This window comes from Oppia nitens, unplaced genomic scaffold, assembly GCF_028296485.1.
Source record: "Oppia nitens isolate AA-2021 unplaced genomic scaffold, nextdenovo-longstitch-racon4-pilon3 scaffold18_pilon_pilon_pilon, whole genome shotgun sequence".
Classification (NCBI taxonomy): Eukaryota; Metazoa; Arthropoda; class Arachnida; order Sarcoptiformes; family Oppiidae; genus Oppia; species Oppia nitens.
Genome location: NW_026533197.1, coordinates 1,213,732 through 1,234,432, shown reverse-complemented (window position 1 = coordinate 1,234,432; position 20,701 = coordinate 1,213,732). Strand labels below are relative to the sequence as shown.

Here is a 20,701-nt window from a genome sequence, read left to right as displayed (position 1 = left end):
GAAAATAGCATTTAATACAATAATTAGCATATATTTGATGAATTATATAAATATTTTTACATTACATTCCGTTTGAAGACTAACTAATATTTTTGTAATATAAAACATTATTTTAAAAACATGTATATAAGATACTTATTATTTTATACATTTTAACACTATTTTTCATTATTATTATTATTTATAAATTATATTTTGTACATTTTATCAATTTTACTAATAATGAATTTTCATGAATTAAATTTATAAAAATTTATTGACTCCAAGTGAGAAACGGTCATTAAATGTCTTCGCTTTGTTTAATATTGATTTTGTTTGCCGTGAATTCATTTTCCTAACCGACAGATCCTTTTCCCGATCAAATTCAACCCTTTCTTCGAGTTCTGGATTTGATTTCATTTCTTTTTTCTGTATTTATTAAACCAAATATATTAGCAAATCATTTGAGATTACAATTATAGTAATATATTGTAGTAAATGTTGTTTAGTAAACATAAGTATAACAGTTAATAAAATAAAATACCATTTTCTTAGACTTGTTTTGGTGGACATCTATAAGAGATATGTCTCTGTTTTGAGCCTTTATATAATCAAGACATTAGTATTTGTCATATAATTAAGATATAGATATATTTGAAACCTTATTGAAAGAGTCCATCATTTCTGTTAACTCTTGTTCTTCCTTTTGGTCTCTTTTGAGACATTTATCTCTAATATTGTCATCACTTTTAACCGAATTGACAGGTCTTTGGCTGAATTGAGTCACTGATTTCGTGGGTAACTTCGGTGCCAAAGAAGTGGGTATTTCAGTCATCCATTCTTCGCGTTGTTTTTTGATGTCTTTGTTTGCATTAATTTTTGATAATATTTGTGACGAATCGCCAAACTTTTTGTTTAATTTATCGTAATTATAATGTGATGGCAGAACTGGTCCAATCATATCATCGGAATCACTATCACTATCACTATCGTCACATTCAAGTGATGGACCACTTATAGCCATTTTGTCATATGAATCGTCATTACTTTCATTGATAGCATTTTCTAAATACTTTAAATGCTGTGGAAGTGTTGGACCAATTACAGCACTTTCGTCTTTACCATCATTACTATCGTCGTCTTCATTATGTCTTATCTGAAATCCAGGAGGAAGTGTGGGTCCGATACATGGTTTGACATCTGAAACAAGTGATGGTCCGTACACTTGATTGTCATTGTCATCATCAATGTCTTCACTTTGTTTGTTAGCATTTGGTCTCAAATGTGGAGGAAGTGTTGGTCCGATCATTGGATTTGACATCTTTGACAACGACTGGACAACTGATTGTAAACAGTATTACATTAATAAACATATATTTCTATAGATTTATATATTTATATATTTATGTGTTTAATATTCAATCGTTATATTGTTATCATTACATAGAGTTCAGACAACTTTCAAACCGATCAAAGTTCCCAAATAAATTCCCTTTAAGATTCAAATTCCCTATTTTTCAAAAATATTTCTAACCCATATTCAGTTTAAAATAAACATATAATTTATAATATTATAATTAAAGGCATAAAAAACTTAATTACTAAACATGACAATAATAATTGAATAATATTGAAATATTTATAAAAATATATACAGTATATTAAATATTGATAAATTCATTCATACAATTCAATATACTGTTAATTAACACATAACATGTGTTTTCAAATATGCTATTAATATTAAAATGTATTGTTTGAATTCAATAGATGGTCTCACATTAATATAACTTAACTAATTGTAAGTCAACTGTAACTTTTAAGACAATAAAAAATATGAAAATTTTTGATAATAAAAATTAGGTGGGAATTTTGTATAATGTACATATTGTAGTACATATGTACATAAAGTATGCTTATTATAATGTATTAATGATCTAAATTTTTTATACAGTTTTAAATATACAAAGTTTAATTTGTTATACAGTATAACTTTTACTGTTGTAAAATTTACAGTATTGGTAATGCTTTATACATTAAAGCCCGTAATTACGGCCCGTTTTAATTTAAATTTTTATTATAAATATATTTTAATTCTATAGTATTTATTGACAATAGCGATAAATAATTTGAAATATTAGTTTTGAATGTTATGAAAACTTTGTGAAAGTGTCATATCAACATTTGATTTTACAATTATCTGGTGAACAATACGTTGAATTAATAAGTGACCAAGGGCAATGTTGTAGATAAATTTAAAATAAATAAAATTGTAATTGGTCATTTTTTAATTAATTGTATTATATGCTAAATAATTTACAGTCGACTGTTTAAAAAATTTATAAATGATAGTCGACTGCATTTATCTGGCAAATCATACAATTAATTTAAAAATGACCAATTACAATTTTATTTAGTTTAAAATCATCTACAACATTGCCCTTGGTCACTTTTTAATTAAATGTGTTGATGACCATATAATTGTAATTAATATCATCTCCGCCGCCACTATTTAAGACTCTCTGTAAAAGTGTTGCCTACTGTATGTCTCACATATGATATCAATGTTTATAATGTGTTTAACTGTGTTATGTTAATACATGTACTGTAGATGTATTGTATAGCTTACTGTAGTTCACAGTCACACACACAGTGCTAGTGCTATACAGTATACACACAAATCTACTCCTATGTGGGTGTCGTTAATGAGTGTCGTATACTGTCTTTTATATATATTAATACACACGTAAAACCACTCCTATGCGGGGGTCGGTAATGGGGGTCGCTTACTGTCCTTTATATATATTAATATTGAATATTATACAATATTAGACTATACAATACAGTATTATAATGTATATCAACATTTGATTTTAAACAACTTTTTCATTAAATTAAATTAGGTAATTAAATAACATTAAGTTACAAAACTAACTTTATATACTAAATCATATTTGCATATAAAATATTTTATACAGGTATAATAAAAAAGTTTATATTAGTTAATACTGTAATTAATAATAATTTAAACATAAATAAATAATATAATTTGATTTATTGTACTATTATATGATTAGATAATATAGTTTTAAAGTTGTGTTCATTTTCTTATAGATTTTTTTTTGTAAATCTAATAATTTTAATAACACTGACGGACACAAACTGACAGAAATATCAAATTCAAAAACAACTTTCAGAAGTTCGTGAAAATTAATGTTTTAAACTTAATTCTATAAAATAAATCAAATTATTTATTAGCTTTACATCATTTAAAAACTTTTGAAAATTTATTAAACAATTTAGTAATGTGTAATTATAAATAATGTAAGATAAATAATTTAATGTAAAATAAAATTTATTTATATAGTAAATAAATTTTTTTATTGATGTTATAGAATATAACTACTGTAATGTACAATATATAACAAAAAGTGAAAAACATTTAATAAAATGACTAAAAGTATAATTTATTATATATTATTTAATATAAATAATTATTTTATTATTTTATTTTTATATCCACATAAATACTAAATATTTAATAATTGAATGTAAATATAATTTTACTAATTGTATATTACTTTATAATATATTAAAGTTCTGTTCATACGGTTTTGGTTTTGTTTTTAAAATACTTATTATTCGTTATTACAATAAGTTATTTTTCATTCGGTTTATTGGTTTGAATCTAGTTTTTTATAAAAATAAAGCTTAACTTCATTTAGAGCACTTGTTTTACAATTATTTTTATTTACATATTTTTTGTATATAAAAAAATTAAATTTTCTAAACATTAAATTATAAATATTAACATAATTTGTTTTTAAATAATTAATCTAAAGTAAAAATGGTAATTATTTTTGTAGTTACACTACGAAAAGTTTATAGATTTTTATAGTAAACATATTGATGGAAAACATTGATAATACTTTTAGTATTATATAGTAATTGTATTTTATAGTAATTTGAATTTAATATAACTATTATTCTAATATATCTAACATTTACTACAAAATGGTTAAAAATATTATCACTGTTTTCTATTACAACTATATTATGAATTTTAAAAATTTATGGACCTTTCTTACAGTATATAATCTTATATAATATTAATTAATATTTTAATAGTTTTTCAATACTACAATGTACTACATATTATTGTTTTAGTAAAGTCAATAATTATATCTATTATGATTAAAAATTTCAATTTATAACAATATTCAATCAATAAGATATATAATTTATAGAAAAATACTGTATAGATAATGTAACGGAAATTTACTCCCGGAGCCGGCAGGTTGGGTAGTAGTAGACACAATTTAGTTTAAAATAATTGACACACAATATATATATAAATATTTTTTATTGAATTTATACTGTAAATTACATACAAGTATACAGTAAAAAGTAGTACACTTAAAGACCCCGATTATATACTTTTCTGGGGCTTATATAGTAGKGCACTGGTAGGCATATAGAAGGTTCCCAATAGGGGATTGGTAGGAGTGCCATTAAAATATGTTAAAATAAATTTTAATAAATTGTAAATAAAAATTGTTATCGGAGTATATTAACTCCTACGTTAATTGATAATAAGTACWGTATATTTATACAGTATTTATAGACTTTATGTTAGACAGTTAGAGAAAATAAAAATTACTAATAATTTTCTTTATGAAATTTTTTAAGTAATAAAATTTTTAAGAAATTTCATTTTCATTATTATCTTTATGGATTCACATACAGATATATTGTAATTTGAATACATAATATACACATTACTATAATTTAAAAATGGATATATAAAATAAATATAATTATTTTATTATAATTATAGTTYTTTAAATACATTTAATTATTTTAAACTTTTTAGAATTTTTTATAAATTATTTACAGTACGTAGGAGTTAATAGTGTTTAAAAGTTTAATTGTTATATTATGTGTACATAAGATTTTATAAAATTATTTTTATTGATTAATATAATAAAATAGTATTGTATTTATTGACTTATTTGTAATAATTGTAATAAATGAAGAAACTAGTATTTAATAAAATAAAAGGCAATTGCAATAAATTGTAATTAATGGGAAATTGTTTGTTAGCTTACTGTAAGTGCACTAATTGCGGATACAGTGTTTTATATACAGTATATATATATATAGACATTTTTGTTAAATATAATTATTATAAAACACAAATTTGAGTAGTTTTAGCATATATTAAATGCATTTTACATTAGTTTTGGTTATATAGCAATTCATACCAAATTAAAACAAATATTTTTCATAAAAATTAATGATTTTGAAAAATTCTGTTTATTATACAGTGCATACAGTAAATACTATATATATGTATTATTTGAATTTCTTTATAAAATACGTTCATAGATTTATAAATAATCATATGTTTAAAATATGACTATAATTATATTGTAGTTACATTATCATAATTTTTATTTACATTATCTATAATAATGATTTTTATTTATCATTGCATATATTTAGAGTTCCGTCAATTTTTCAAAAAAAGAAGTTCCCGAATAAATTTCCTCAAATATTTTATTTTTCTCTCCTTAGCCATTAGATTATATTTAATAAAATTACAATAAAAGTACCAAAATTTTATTGAAATATTTTAATATATATATAATAAATTTAAGTACACTATTTGTTGATACTCACTAACTATATAATTGAATATAACATGTGTTTTTAAAAAGAAGTGTGACTTAGGGTTGAACACATTAAATAGATTCTCTGGGAAGTTCCAGGGAATGATAAAATATGGAATTTTTAAAAATAAATCGAGAGAGAATTTTCCCCAACTTTACATATTATATATTATTTGATTGTAGATTTATATATATATACACTATATATATATACATATTCATAAATATTTATCCAATTGTTTAATATATATTATATAATAATATGGTTAAAATTATAGAATACAATACTGTAGTAATAAACTATAATTTTTGTTTATTACTKTTATTTTATAATTTTTGAAAAATAATTTTTGAAAATATCATTAAAGTTAATTCATATATTTAAGTAATTATATATACAAGTATTGTATATGAAAAATGTATATTTTTCACAAAATATAAAACAATATTTATATAATTGATACACAAATACACATATTTATTAATATAATGTATTAATATATTTTGTATAAATAATAATATAAATAATATGAATAATATAAGTGAGACAATAGAGATGACTGTAATAACAATTTATGTATAAATAAGTATTTTATATAAATTTATGTTTATAGAGAAGAAAACATACATTTATTGGTATTAATAAAATATATAATATTATATAATATATGAAAATGTGTTAAAGCGTTGGCGTATTAGTAGTTGTGTTCAACTGTGGCTCTCAATCCTCACAACGACATTACGTAATGAATGTTTGCAACCATTCATTGATTTGATGGCAAAATGGGAGACAAATGTGAAGGAAAAGTGTCATTTCAGAGCTCCACTACATTGACTACATTGACTTCATTTGATATTTTTAACATTACTTAGACTAGTATTACAATTACTTTGAATTTACTTCAATTATAAATCATATATTTCTATTCATTCTATATTTTTATGTAAGTATTGATTTTATTTATGTTTAACTAAATCTATGTCAACAAAGTATATTATATCAGTTTATTTAAACAAATATATATATATATTGTATAAACTGACCCATAATATCATAATAATTGTATATTATTGACACCTGTATCATAAGGAATTGGTGATCAAATAATTATAATACTGTAGACTATCTAACCATTATATTAAGGGTTAGTTTAATATTTTAATATAAATTTATCTGTATATAAATTATATATTTATTTTATCATAATAAAATATGCTTATACAAAATATAATGCTAAAATTAGTGATAATATGTGGTATTGTAAAATGATTGGGTCAAATTATTTTATTATTTTTATCTAAACATTTTATGCATTTTATTTAATTGCTATTTAAAATATGTTAATAATATATAATTATATTGTTTATAATTTTATATTTCAAATATGTAATCAAACAATGATAATAATAACATAACAGCAGCTGTTTTGTTATTGTTTTATTAATTTACATTTTTATTATATTATTGTTATTATTACTTGAATATTTAATTCATTTAATTATAACATATACTTATGTGAAACTATTCACTATATAATATATTTTTATACGACCTCATAGAGTATATAAGTATTTACACATATATTGAAAGTGAATTATTTTGTATAGAATTTAGAATATTCCTAACACTTATAACCTTAATATTTGAATATATAAAACATAGACTTTTTTCTAAATTATTTATCCAAATATATGTCAACAACTCTATAATTTAATTAATATTTTATAAGTATGAAATTGAATATACATATTTATATAATAAATAAAAAATTATTATAATAATTGAAATAATCTATTTATCTTATTTTAATGATACAAATTACAAATAATTTTGATCATAAATTGAATGTCTGTTGTAATGCATTCATGCTTTTAATTTGATAATTAATGTATAAATGAAATCACATCAGTGTATATATACTGTATATAATATATATAAATTTTATATATCTGCTATAAATCAAATCTAGATTCAATATTTAGTTTATATTTTTGAAATAAGTTTTGTTTTAATGAGATAACATTTGATTTATGGTTAATGAGATTAATGTATTGTAATGCAATACTAAGTTATTTTTACATTAACATTAATATTAAAAGACAAAACAGGATTACTATTTTATTAACTCAATGTTTTCATATTATAAATTACTAAATAGTGTATAAATATAATAAATTTATATACAAATATCACCGAAAGAAATTATAATAGATTTAATGAAACATATAAACAAAAATATTTTCATGGTTTTTATGTGGTTTCAAAAATTTATTTATAATATTAATTACAATAAACTTCTTTATATTAATAGTAATAATTTTTTTTTATTAAATCGTTTAATTTTTAGCCTAATTTATTTGGGAAACATTGAAAAAATGGGTCAAAATCGCATAMATCAGTAGTTTAATATAAATGAATATTTTTGTTATTAAACTATTGCTATCATAAGCTAAGAATTTTCAGTTTTACAAGAATTTCATTAATTTTGTATATTTTTTATTTTTTGGTGTTTAATACATGTGTATCAATTGTAATATAATATTTATGGAATTTAAAAAATTTTTAAAAATATAACGTTAAACATAAAATTGTAATTATTATTCACATAAAGTAATAAATTTAAAAAAATTTAATTTTATATTTAACAAATATTTTAATTATTGTAGAAATCGTTGTAGATTTTAGTCAAAATGTTAGAGCCTTCGTCTTCTGAAGACGAGAATGAAGATGTGCTGCCAGAAGACGATACTTCGGGATCTCTGTCCACATCGACCACCAGTCGTAATGAAATTTCATCACAAATACCGCAAACACAACATCAATATCAACAACAAGCACCACCACCACCACAACAACMACAACAACAACAACAGCAACAACATCAACAGCAGCAGCAGCAGCAACAACAACARCAACAACATACTCAATATCTTCAGGCAAGTCCTCAAGTGCAGCGAAGTGTTAGTCCAGCCTCAGGTTCATCAGGAAGTGAGTCCATCCCTGTATGTCAGCCTCAAGTTAACACTAGTGACAAACTACTGGTGCCACAGACAAAGAGCAACACATCGTCCAATAGGTCTGTGAGTCCCTGTCCGTCAACAGCTAGTGATAATAAGGAAGCATTGGCTCAAAAACAATTGGATGACATTGAAAGGGTTGAACGTGAAGAAGCAGAAAGAAAGACTAAATTGCAATTATATGTATTTGTTTTAAGATGTATTGCTTATCCATTCAATGCCAAACAACCAACAGATATGACAAGAAGGGCTAATAAGATAAGTGGTCCACATTTGGAGCAAATTATCACAAGATTTCAAGCATTTCTTAAGGGAGATCTACAGATACCGGCAGACGAAGCGTTTCAAAATGCTATACAAAACTATTTTGAAGCCTTTCTTCAAAGCGATAGACTGATGCTTATGGTTCAGAGCGGCGCCTGTTCTTCACATGACTTTAGGGAAGTTTTTCGAAACAATATTGTAAAACGTGTCCGAAGTTTGCCCGAAATCGATGGATTAAGCAAAGAGACAGTTGTGAGTTCATGGCTTCAAAAGTTTGATACTATATTCAAAGGTTGTGATGACGACGTCAAGAAGTTGACCGGAACTAAGATGCAACAATACCAACAACAACAACAACAAAATCTGGCCGCAGAGCTGATCCTTAGCAAAGAACAGCTCTACGATATGTTCCAGAATGTGCTCAATATTAAGAAGTTTGAACACCAACTTCTTTATAATGCTCTTCAGGTGACTTTGTTTTCAATATTAACCGATCATTGTTTGTGTTTAATATCGATTACTATTGATATTATAGTTAGATTCAGCCGATGAACAGGCGGCTGCCATTAGAAGGGAATTGGATGGAAGGATACAAAAGTCTAATGAAATGGAAAGGGTTTGACATTTATTTAAATGATTATTAAAATCATTTAAATATCTAATAATTAAATGAATGTTTTCTAATTAATTTAAAGAATCGTAAACTTATGCCAAAGTTTGTGCTCAAAGAGATGGAGTGTTTGTTTTTAGAAGAAGTTCGGTCTTCAATAAACCAATTAATGGTAAACCTCGAGAGCCTTCCTGTGTCTAAAGGAGGTGCAGACAGTCGATATGGTCTTCAAAAACTAAAACGTTATAATCATAGGTATGTTTTTGTTATTATTTTCTGCGTTAACTTGAATACTGTGTTAACTATAATAACTGAGTATTTAGCTTATTGTTGATTATTGTGTAAATTGAGTTTTTCTTAACCTTAATATCATTGTTATCTCCAATGCTTACCAATCTTTATGATGTGGTATTTATATGTCGATTGTAAAGCCGTCGTCGAGCATCAATCCTAAGGTCAGGTAGACTTGGCTTTCGTCTTATTTCTTATTAATGCACTTCCAATGCACTAAACTTTTGCACTGATATGTCATGCATTTGACCATTTGGTCACTTCATATCTTCAGTCAAAAACAAATGCTTTTCAATTTTATGTCAAAAACTGTTTCATGTAATTGTCAGCAAATTTAATGTAATTGCAAGTGTTTTGCAATAAATTCACTGAATGTCATTATAACACTTATTGAAATTATTTTATTTATTTTTATTTTATTATTTATTTTTTTTTGGTTTTCAGTTTGCAGCAAAACTCCACCCTAAAAGCCCAATGTTTTACTATAATAAACATCAATAAAATTATAACTTATCTACGGTCTCCTCTTTGGACTATTTTTTATGATTTAATCGTTTTTTCTATTGCTTACATGTATGATAACATTAATATATTTGTCATAATTATAGAATTTAACATAAATTTTAAAATTATTTGATTAATGCATGTAATATACTGTAGGATTAATTATAATATAAAATAAACATTAATTAACATAATTATATAAAAAAACTATAGAAGTCAAGCATCACTTGCACGGGACGGACTGGTAGAGGATACAGAAGTGATTACATTATCTAAATTTGATGTTTTACTTTCGTTTACTATTGAAGGTATTAGTAATTTTAATCGTTTTATAATTTAAATTATATATTATTTTATACCACAGTTGTTGTAATGGAGGTGCGGGGGTTAAAATCATTGGCACCAAATCGTGTAGTTTATTGCACAATGGAGTTGGAGGGCAGTGAGAAATTACAAACTGACCATGCTGAGGCTTCCAAACCTATGTATTAAAAACATTAATTTATTAATAGTAATAAACTTATTAACTTTTGTTTATTGTAATTTGTTAGGTGGGATACTCAGGGAGATTTTACAACAACATATCCACTTTCTATAGTCAAAGTTAAATTATATGCCGAAAGTCCGGGTATTTTAAGTCTTGATGACAAAGAATTGGGTAAAGTTATAATAAAACCAACGCCTTTGACATCAAAGACTCCTGAGTGGTATAAAATGACAGTTTCTAAGAATGCTTCCGACCAGGACTTGACCATCAAAATCATTATCCGAGTCGATAGACCACAAAATATGAAACATTGTGGGTATTTGTTTGCTCAGGGAAAGCAGGTCTGGAAAAAATGGAAACAACGGTATTACATATTAGTTCAGGTCTCGCAATACACGTTCGCAATGTGTAGTTATCGGGAAAAGAAGTCCGAACCGACAGAAATGTTACAATTAGATGGATATACTGTTGATTATATTGAACCCATCCCTGAGTTAGAAGAAGGCAAACACTTCTTTAATGCCGTCAAAGAAGGAGATAGTGTTGTGTTTGCTTGTGATGATGAAAATGAGTGTCATTTATGGGTTATGGCTATGTATAGGGCAACGGGTCAGGCACACAAACCAACACCTCTAATGCAAACTTTATTTAATAAAAATTCAACGATATCTCGATTACAAGGAGGTATTATTTTTAGATAATTATTTACATTTCACTTATTTAATAATACTTTTATTTTTATTTAACTTTTCAGATGCCGATAGGGCCCGAAAGCATGGAATGGATGAATTTATATTATCAGATCCGTGTCGTTTCAGTCATCACCAATTATTTAGATTATTACAGAGAGAATCACTTTTATTTAGACTAAACGATTTTTATTGTTCTCTCGGGTGGTTCAGTCCGGGACAGGTATTTGTTTTGGACGAATACTGCGCTCGATATGGAGTTAGAAGTTGTTACCGACACCTGTCATACTTATGTGATTTACTTGAATTTGCCGAAAAGGGTACTCTCATTGATCCGACATTAATTCATTATAGTTTTGCATTTTGTTCATCACATGTTCACGGAAACAGGTATGTATAATCATTTTTTACTAATCATATGTTTTATTGCTTACTGATACAGTATTTATCATTTAAATCCTTTAAACGTTAAATAAAATAACAATAAATTGCATTTTAATAATTGCAATTACTTTGACTAATCAAATTCCCTAAATAAATAAACTAAAAATTAATTATAAACAATGACATAATAGTTAAGCATTTATTGTAATCGCACACCAATATAAGTCCATATATAAGTCCTTAATATATTGTCTCTAACCCCCTTTGGACAGTACAACTGCACCCCCGATCGGACAAATCGCATTCGACATAAGGTATGTCTCAGATATGGCATGAATTTCATGTTAACCTCACACTAACCACACATTTCTATGCACCCAAACCTCAAATAGTGTTATATAGTTGTTATTTAAAAATATTATTTCATATATTGCATTGATTATTATTTGCTTTTGGATCAACTTTAATACAATTAATTACTAATGACTATATGTGGTAGACCTGATGGTATTGGAACCGTCACCGTTGAGGAGAGGGACATGTATGCCGGTATTAAGGAAAGACTCAAATGCTTATTAGAATATCAAATAACAAACTATAGGTATGATTACCTATTGGCACTGTTGAATAAAATTGATAATTCAATAATATTTCGTAAATTAAATTTATTGTTATATATTTAGATATTGTTTTCCTTTTGGTCGACCCGAAGGCTCATTAAAAGCTACTCTCTCTTTATTAGAGAGAGTATTAATGAAAGATATACTAACGCCTGCACCTCCTGAAGAGGTTAGAGGTGTAATCAAGAAGTGCCTCGAAAATGCCGCTCTCGTCAACTATACCCGCATTTCAGAAGTGGCCAGAATTGAAGGTATTGTCTAACAATATGACATTTATACTATAGCTAAGCTCAAAGATAACATTATTATAAATTTTTATGTAATTAACAGAAATAGCAGCGGACAAGACATTACATCCAAGTGTTAAACTCCAACATTTGGTTCATTTAGCAGAACTTTGTGTTGATCTCATCCAAGAAAATAATGAACACTACGCTGAAGTAAGTTTTATTATTGATATTTTAGTTTATAATTTAAACTATATATATATATATATTGATAAAAAATATTCATATAATAGACAATTTTACTTTATTTGTTATTTTATGTTATCAGATTTTTTTTAATATAAAAATGTTTAATATTATTCAATGCATGCAATGTTTTGCATTTACCTGATTTGTTTGTATTATTTGCTATTCATCACCACATTCACTAAATATTAATTACCGATAGTTACAACTTATATTGTATTTTAAACACACATTAAAATTACTGTAGTTTTGTTTATTATTCAAATGGTCTTTAGGTTAGGTCTGAGATATTTGTTATACTAAACTAATAGCTTTTACTAAAATAATATTATTAAAATGTATTATCGAAAAAAAGAATCAGATATAATATATAAATATAAATAATAAATTGTAAAATATTAATTTTTGTGGAAACTATTGATATTATGATAAAATTGTATTTTAAAGTTTAAAAAAATACAATCTCTTATTATAAATTAGTAAAAATAATGGTAAGTTTTGATAATTTGTATTTTCGCATATAATTTATATACACATTATATGTATTATAATATTAATGAAATACCAAATATAAATTTTACAATATTAACTTATAATTGATTATTAATTATTAGTTAATTATTGATWCAACGTGTGATGGATATTATAGAATATTTGATAACAAGTGTATCAATCCTAGCCAAGTGACCATTTGATTATCTATTATATCTATTTTATTAAAATATTTTGTGTAAACCATTGCCACCAATTGATATCTATTTCTTTCTTTGTCTTCTCTTGTTGTACTGTCTGTGTTGTCTGTAATGTGATGTACAGGCCTTTAGAGGGGTGAGTGTTTTGATTGATTCACTTATGTCTAAACATTTAATTTAATGCTAATCTCTTACCTAAATAATAATCCTATGTTATGCATCATGTATTGGATGTGATTAACATTAAAACTAAAAGAAGGACAGAGTAAGTGCCTATAAGTAATTCATGTTTTAAATTATATAATTATAAAATGAAAAAAAGTCTAAATTAATTGATTAAATTAATTGGAAATAAAATATATAAACCATTATATTATTTGTTAGGCATTTGCCTGGTTTTCCGACCTATTGGTAGAACATTGCGAGATATTCTTCTCGTTGTTTGCCGTCGATATGGATGTCATACTCAATGAACAGCCGCCCGACACGTGGGAGAGTTTCCCGTTATTTCAAGTCTTCAATAATTACCTCAGACTTGACGGTAAATACTATATTAATATTCATCTAAAATGATTTTTATAACAATATTATAATATAAATATAAAAAATTATATAAACATTTTGTTATATTTAATTAAAAATAGAAAATCTATGTGGGGGTCGATTTCATACTCAATTGAGAGACACATTTGCTCCACAAGTGGTCAGATATGTTGATTTAATGGAGTCATCAGTTGCACAGTCATTACATAAAAGTTATGAAAAAGAAAAATGGGAATTAAAAGGGTATTTAGTATTACTTTAAATATATTTGCTTTATTCAAATCATAATTATTTTTTAAAAAACTATTATACAATAGTTTATAAAAATATGATTTTAAGTAAATCATATAATACTAACAAAACTAGTGATGAATCTACAGTATATAATATTAATGTTATCAATCTTATTAATCAAATACTAGTTATATTGAAAATAATAAAAACTTGTAATACATTTTTTTCACCAATACTAACATTATAATACTGTACATGTTTGACAATCTTATATTTTATAAGTTTTATATATACAACACATTAATAATATTATAAGTAGGCTTTTTTATTTAGCATTTCTACATAAATAATAGATTTAATGACTGATTTGAATATATTAAAATAGATCTTGCTTATATTTTATATATAATATTTTATTTTAAAAATTCAACTATTATTAAATGTATTAAAAATATAGTTTACTGTACAATATATGTAATAAGAAAATCTATTAATTATGATCTTTACTTTAAGTTGATTATACAATAATGTAATTTATTTAATATTATTCTTATTTATCCTTAATTTTATTGCTATRTATATAACATAAGATATGGCAATAAATTGTACAGTATTTGCAATATTTTTAAAAAATAATTATGAATTTATCTCATTGTGAATATTAATAATTAAAAAATATTTATAAATTTTCTTTAATAATGTCTACTTAAAGTGATTACTAAATTTGTTTGCAAATTAAATTGAAAGTAAATTATAAATTTTAATTAATTATGAAAAATAATTGTCAGACCTGTTGGTTGTGCGGCTTCTGAAGACTTGTTCTGGAAGTTGGATGCGTTGCAGACCTTTATTCATGACCTCTTCTGGCCGGACGAAGTGTTTGCCAAACATTTAGAGCAAAGACTCAAATTAATGGCCTGTGATATGATGGACGCCTGTATTAATCGGACACTACAAGCATTTCAAACGTGGGAACGTAAGGGTAGTACCCGATGGAACAGTACTGACTATATCGTGCCCTCAGAGATGTGTGCTATGATTAATGTCATACTCGAAGCTAAGTCACAATCGCTTAAGTTATGTACTTTCGATGGCGTCGACACAGTATGTCCTCATTTTACACAATCATTTGTTTCAATATATTAATATTTCAGTTATTATTTAAAATTAATTCAATAGCATCAATACCACAGCAAAATTGACAATTTAGTTGATAAAGCATTAGTTGATATGCAAACCGGATTAATAGCAAAGGTTTGTATTAATTATAACATATAATAAGTTTGAATTAAATAATAAATAATATTATAATAATCTCTGATATATCAAAAGTAAAGCTTAAAATGTACAAATAATAACCAAACCTTAACTATATAGTAAATATAACTTTATATATATATCGTATATATATATTAATTTTTAAAAAATAAAATAATACAATTTTTATTTAAAATTACTTTTTAAACAAATTTTTAATACTGAATAAATGAAAGACATGAAATAAGACAAAATAATTAAATAAATAAATAATAATTAGTTACATGTTTCATAATTAATTACCTTGATGATTGGTTAATTTGTAGAACAAGTCGAATCTAAATCGAATGCATTAGATTCTATATTTTTAGGAATAAATAATCAAATTCTAATAATAAAAATAATTAATTATATATTATATATTTAATATTATATAATTAATTATTTTTATTATTAGAATTTGATTATTTATTCCTAAAAATATAGAATCTAATGCATTCGATTGATGCATTTAATTGATTAATAAATTTATAAAAATTCTATTAGTTTCAAAAAATGTTGTGTAATCACTAAAAATAATTTTTGAAACCGATTTTATTAAATATTATATTTGATTTTTATTATAATTTTAAAAATATTTAGATGCTTAGTATATTGGAGGCCAGTATTGCCAAATTATCCCGTTATGATGAGGGCAGTCTATTAGCTCCAATTTTATCATTAACTGTAAGTTATTTTTAAGCTTAAATAAATTTATATTAATTTTTTAAAATAAATTTTTGAATTAATGTAATATATTTTATAAAATAATTAGTATAACAAAGGTATGTCTAGTTCTGGTCGAGAGGTTGGCAAAGCATATGTCAATTTTGTACGCAATAGTACTGAACAATTGAGACAAAAAGTTAGCGACGAATTGTGGGTCATTAGTTTGTTTGAGGTATTAAATAATTTATTTAAAAAATTATTATTAAATCAAAATCATTTTTTATAGCAATGGTATTCATCACAAATGAACCTTATATGCAATTGGCTATCGGAGCGCATTGACCACGGATTGCATTTATTTCAATTGTCTGCTCTTTCCTTAATTGTTAGAGTAAGTATACATTCAATTGTTTTCTCATTGTTGTATTAATAGTTAATATTTTATATAATTTATTAGAAAATCTATTCAGACTTTGAGTTGAATGGTATTGAAGAGGAGAAACTAAATAGCAAAGTATATCAAACCATAATGAGTCGGATCCAACTCGAAGAAGCCGCCGCTTCCGTCACTAATGGACTAAATCGAGAAAATGAAGATTCAGAGTATTCATTGATTTTTAATTTATTATTGGATTCTTATTAATATATTTTTCTAAATTTATTTATACTTTATAGAGAATATCCCGAAGTAACTGAAACATCAGCTAAGGGTAAGACACCGGGTCTTAATAGAGCTGATTCGGAGTCTGGAGAAGGAATGGTTAATCGATTGCAAAATGCAACCCAAAATGTAATGGGAAGGATATCTGGTATCGGTAGAGGTGTCGGAACCATTGGTGGAGGAATCGGTGGTTTTGCCAATAAATTTTTGAATAACAAGTTTTAGTCAAACAAATGAATTTGTGATCTCTTCCGAAATTCTCATATTTGATATTTATTGATATGAAATATCAATCAATACATAATTTGTTAACATTTAAACATAAGAAATATAATTGATTTTTATCTAATTATTTGCAAATATATCAGAATATCGTAAAATGAAACCTTTATATACAATATGTTTTCCTTATGTTTATTGCTCACACAGAGATTAATATAAGATATGTACAGTAAATTCATATTAAAATAAACACAAAAACATCTAATTTATTAAATTAAAATTGACTTGAAATGCTATGGTATTGCCTTTGAATGCACTCAACAATTATAGTCATAAAACACTGAAATTATTATTAATTGATTATTTATTTGAAATTCAAATTTTGAATATATTGAAACAGTATTATCGTATGTTTATACCTAATGGTTATAGTGGGGGTGGTTTAAACCTTGATTATAATATAAGTTAATTCACAAAAAAAAGAACCCAAACAATTGTCTCATTATAACAATTTAGTTAATATAAAAATTGCATTAACTTTAACAATGCAAAGCATTTATAACAAACAAATCAATAATACATTTAATAATATGAGATATAATACAAATAAAATTATAATTTAATATAAATTTTTGTTTTATTTAATAATATCTTATGATTTGCTGGCATTTCTCAGTCTTGACTATGCATTTAATTAATTCATTATTTCATTAATGCATTTTATGTTATATATTAATATATTTATATATTGTCTAAATATGTTTATATCAATTTAGAGATTAAGATAACTAAACAAATTGTAAATTAATGTTTACTGTTAGCACACATTCATATATTTATTGTATTGTTTAAGTGTGAAATGATTATTAATGTTAAACCTATTCAAATTTTTTATAATATTTTTATTATTATTATTATTGTCCTCTATTTGTATTTTTGAAAAAATTGCCTCTCAATCAAGTATTCATCAAAATTTATAAAACTACCCTGGCAACTTTTTTTTGAAAATATCATATATATACAAAATCAATTCAATCTATTATATACTACAGAATTTTTAATAAAATATTGTTAAATATATATTTAATTAACTTTTAAAATAGATATATAATAATTATTACTGTAAATTATAAGCTGTTATTTTTAAAACAATTAATATCAGGGTATATACAGTATATATATGTATAATTATGTTATGTTATATTGATTGAGATGGCGGTTATTTAACAAGAAATACAAATATTTGGTCATTTAATATACAATAATGATTAACACCAAAAATTACCTTGATACACTCATACACATATATTATTTTTGATCTCTATCTACCAATTGTGTCATATAAATGCCTTTATGTAAAGTGGTTTATATAATGTATAATTGTTTACAAATTTGTTAAAATCTATAATTTATATTTATATTGTTTATAAACGTTTTAATACATATTATTGAAATTTATTATAATTTTAATTTTGATTATAATAATACTTAGAATCCATTAGAACAACGAATTATTAACTAGATCATTTTCTTTTATTGATATTATCGTAGTATATCATACCCTCCGTTAGATATTATTATTAATTTTAATAAATATTTAAATAATAATTAAATCTTATAAATTATATAAAATAAAAGTAAATGTCATCTACTTTTTAAAAGTTTATCTATGCTATCAATAATAATAATTATTATATTACTAAAGTTTATCTAAATAAACAATTTATAATTAATTATACAAATATAATTGATTATTACATTAATTAGATGTGAATTTATTATATTAAATTATAAGGTTTGTAATTATGTTATTAATTTAAGAAATATTTTTTCAATTATTATAATATAAAGAGTACTCCTTTTATAAGTATTTTGCGTGCAAACTGACCCAACTCTACAATCAATTTTGAAAATTTAAATTAACATATTATAAACAATGAATTACTAATGCATTGATAAATCAACTAAAAGTAAGTTAGTTTAAAATAAATTTTATAATAGATTTATCAAAATAGTTTGGCATAAAAGACATAAAAATACAATAACTTAAAGATATAATAATTAATTAAATATATAATAAACATTTAGTACTAAAAATTACAATATTTGTAATCTGAAATTTAAATTTTATTTTGATAAATATAAATATAACATATTCAAACAAATTTTTTTCAAATTTGTTTAATGAATTCTATATGTGTGTGTGTTTTGTGAATTTTGAAATTATGATTTCAGATTCGGTTAGATCATCAAAAATAAGGTATAGGGGATCAGCATTAAAATTTTGTTATCTCTTCAGGAACATAGAGAAAATGGCGACCAAAGTACAAAAAATTTTAGTTAACAATTTTAAAGATAAGATTTGAACAAACCATTATAAGTAAGGTATAGAAATCAGAATTAAAATTTTAATATATTTTCCGATACATAGAAAATGGCGGCCAAAGTATAAAAAATTTAGGTTGAAACTTTTGGTTTAGATTTTATTAAGCATCAAAAATAAAGTATAGGAATCAGAATTAAAATTTTTACCTCATCAAGAACAGAGAAAATTGCGGATAAATTAATATATTATAAAATGATCTAGAAATCATTATAAAAATACAATTTCATCACCACAAATATTGCATCATCAGAAATATTGCATCATCAGAATTATTGCATCATCAGAAATATTGCATCATCAGATATATTGCATCTACAGAAATATTGCATCATCAGAAATATTGCATCATCAGATATATTGCATCTAGAGAAATATTACATCATCAGAAATATTGCATCATCAGATATATTGCATCTACAGAAATATTGCATCATCAGAAATATTGCATCATCAGAAATATTGCATCATCAGATATATTGCATCATCAGAAATTGCATTCAGAAATATTGCATCATCAGATATATTGCATCTACAGAAATATTGCATCATCAGAAATATTGCATCATCAGATATATTTCATCTACAGAAATATTGCATCATCAGAAATAATGCATCATCAGAAATATTGCATCATCAGAAATATTGCATCATCAGAAATATTGCATCATCTGATATATTGCATCTACAGAAATATTGCATCATCAGAAATATTGCATCATCAGAAATATTGCATCATCAGATATATTGCATCATCAGAAATATTGCATCATCAGAAAATCAATAAATATTTTGTTTATAATATGACAAAAACAAGTAATTTATGCGTTAAAAATTTGTTTTTGGTAATGCTTACTAGCATTCTCAACTGGTTTCTTTTATAACTAAAAAATTAAATATTTGCATTAGTTTACAGGAAAATTGAAGGGAACATATTAGGGAACTTTCTCCTTAGAGATGCCCTAACTCTACATATGTAATATTTCTTTAATAACTTGATTATTATTATT

General features: G+C 24.2%; 2 protein-coding genes across 2 annotated transcripts; one reads left to right on the top strand and one right to left on the bottom strand.

The window, feature by feature from the left end:
* Positions 1-171: 171 nt before the first annotated feature.
* On the bottom strand, positions 172-1,348 carry LOC128965947 (GPALPP motifs-containing protein 1-like). The gene is made up of 3 exons (XM_054312734.1): positions 641-1,348; positions 524-580; positions 172-408 (listed from the first exon to the last, which is right to left on the bottom strand). The coding sequence occupies exons 1-3, from the start codon at positions 1,298-1,300 to the stop codon at positions 244-246; spliced, it is 882 nt and encodes a 293-aa protein (XP_054168709.1). The 5' UTR covers positions 1,301-1,348; the 3' UTR covers positions 172-243.
* A 6,986-nt stretch (positions 1,349-8,334) lies between these two features.
* On the top strand, positions 8,335-17,311 carry LOC128965866 (calcium-dependent secretion activator 1-like). The gene is made up of 21 exons (XM_054312643.1): positions 8,335-9,401; positions 9,469-9,549; positions 9,629-9,798; positions 9,975-9,998; positions 10,552-10,646; positions 10,703-10,823; positions 10,890-11,509; positions 11,580-11,904; positions 12,171-12,212; positions 12,398-12,499; positions 12,582-12,769; positions 12,849-12,958; positions 14,068-14,224; positions 14,328-14,469; positions 15,249-15,564; positions 15,640-15,714; positions 16,360-16,443; positions 16,532-16,657; positions 16,712-16,816; positions 16,883-17,028; positions 17,101-17,311. Exons 1-21 carry the CDS (start codon positions 8,343-8,345, stop codon positions 17,309-17,311), a joined length of 4,299 nt encoding a protein of 1,432 aa, XP_054168618.1. The 5' UTR covers positions 8,335-8,342.
* Positions 17,312-20,701: the final 3,390 nt, after the last annotated feature.

Bases quoted from the DNA above. Each gene is read 5' to 3' on its own strand.
- LOC128965947 (XM_054312734.1), bottom strand. From the start codon at position 1,300: ATGTCAAATCCAATGATCGGACCAACACTTCCTCCACATTTGAGACCA. The intron at 581-640 runs GTTTCAAATATA...GATTATATAAAG, and splicing joins TGATGGACTCTTTCAATAAG to GCTCAAAACAGAGACATATC. The intron at 409-523 runs GTATTTTATTTT...TAATAAATACAG, and splicing joins AAAACAAGTCTAAGAAAATG to AAAAAAGAAATGAAATCAAA.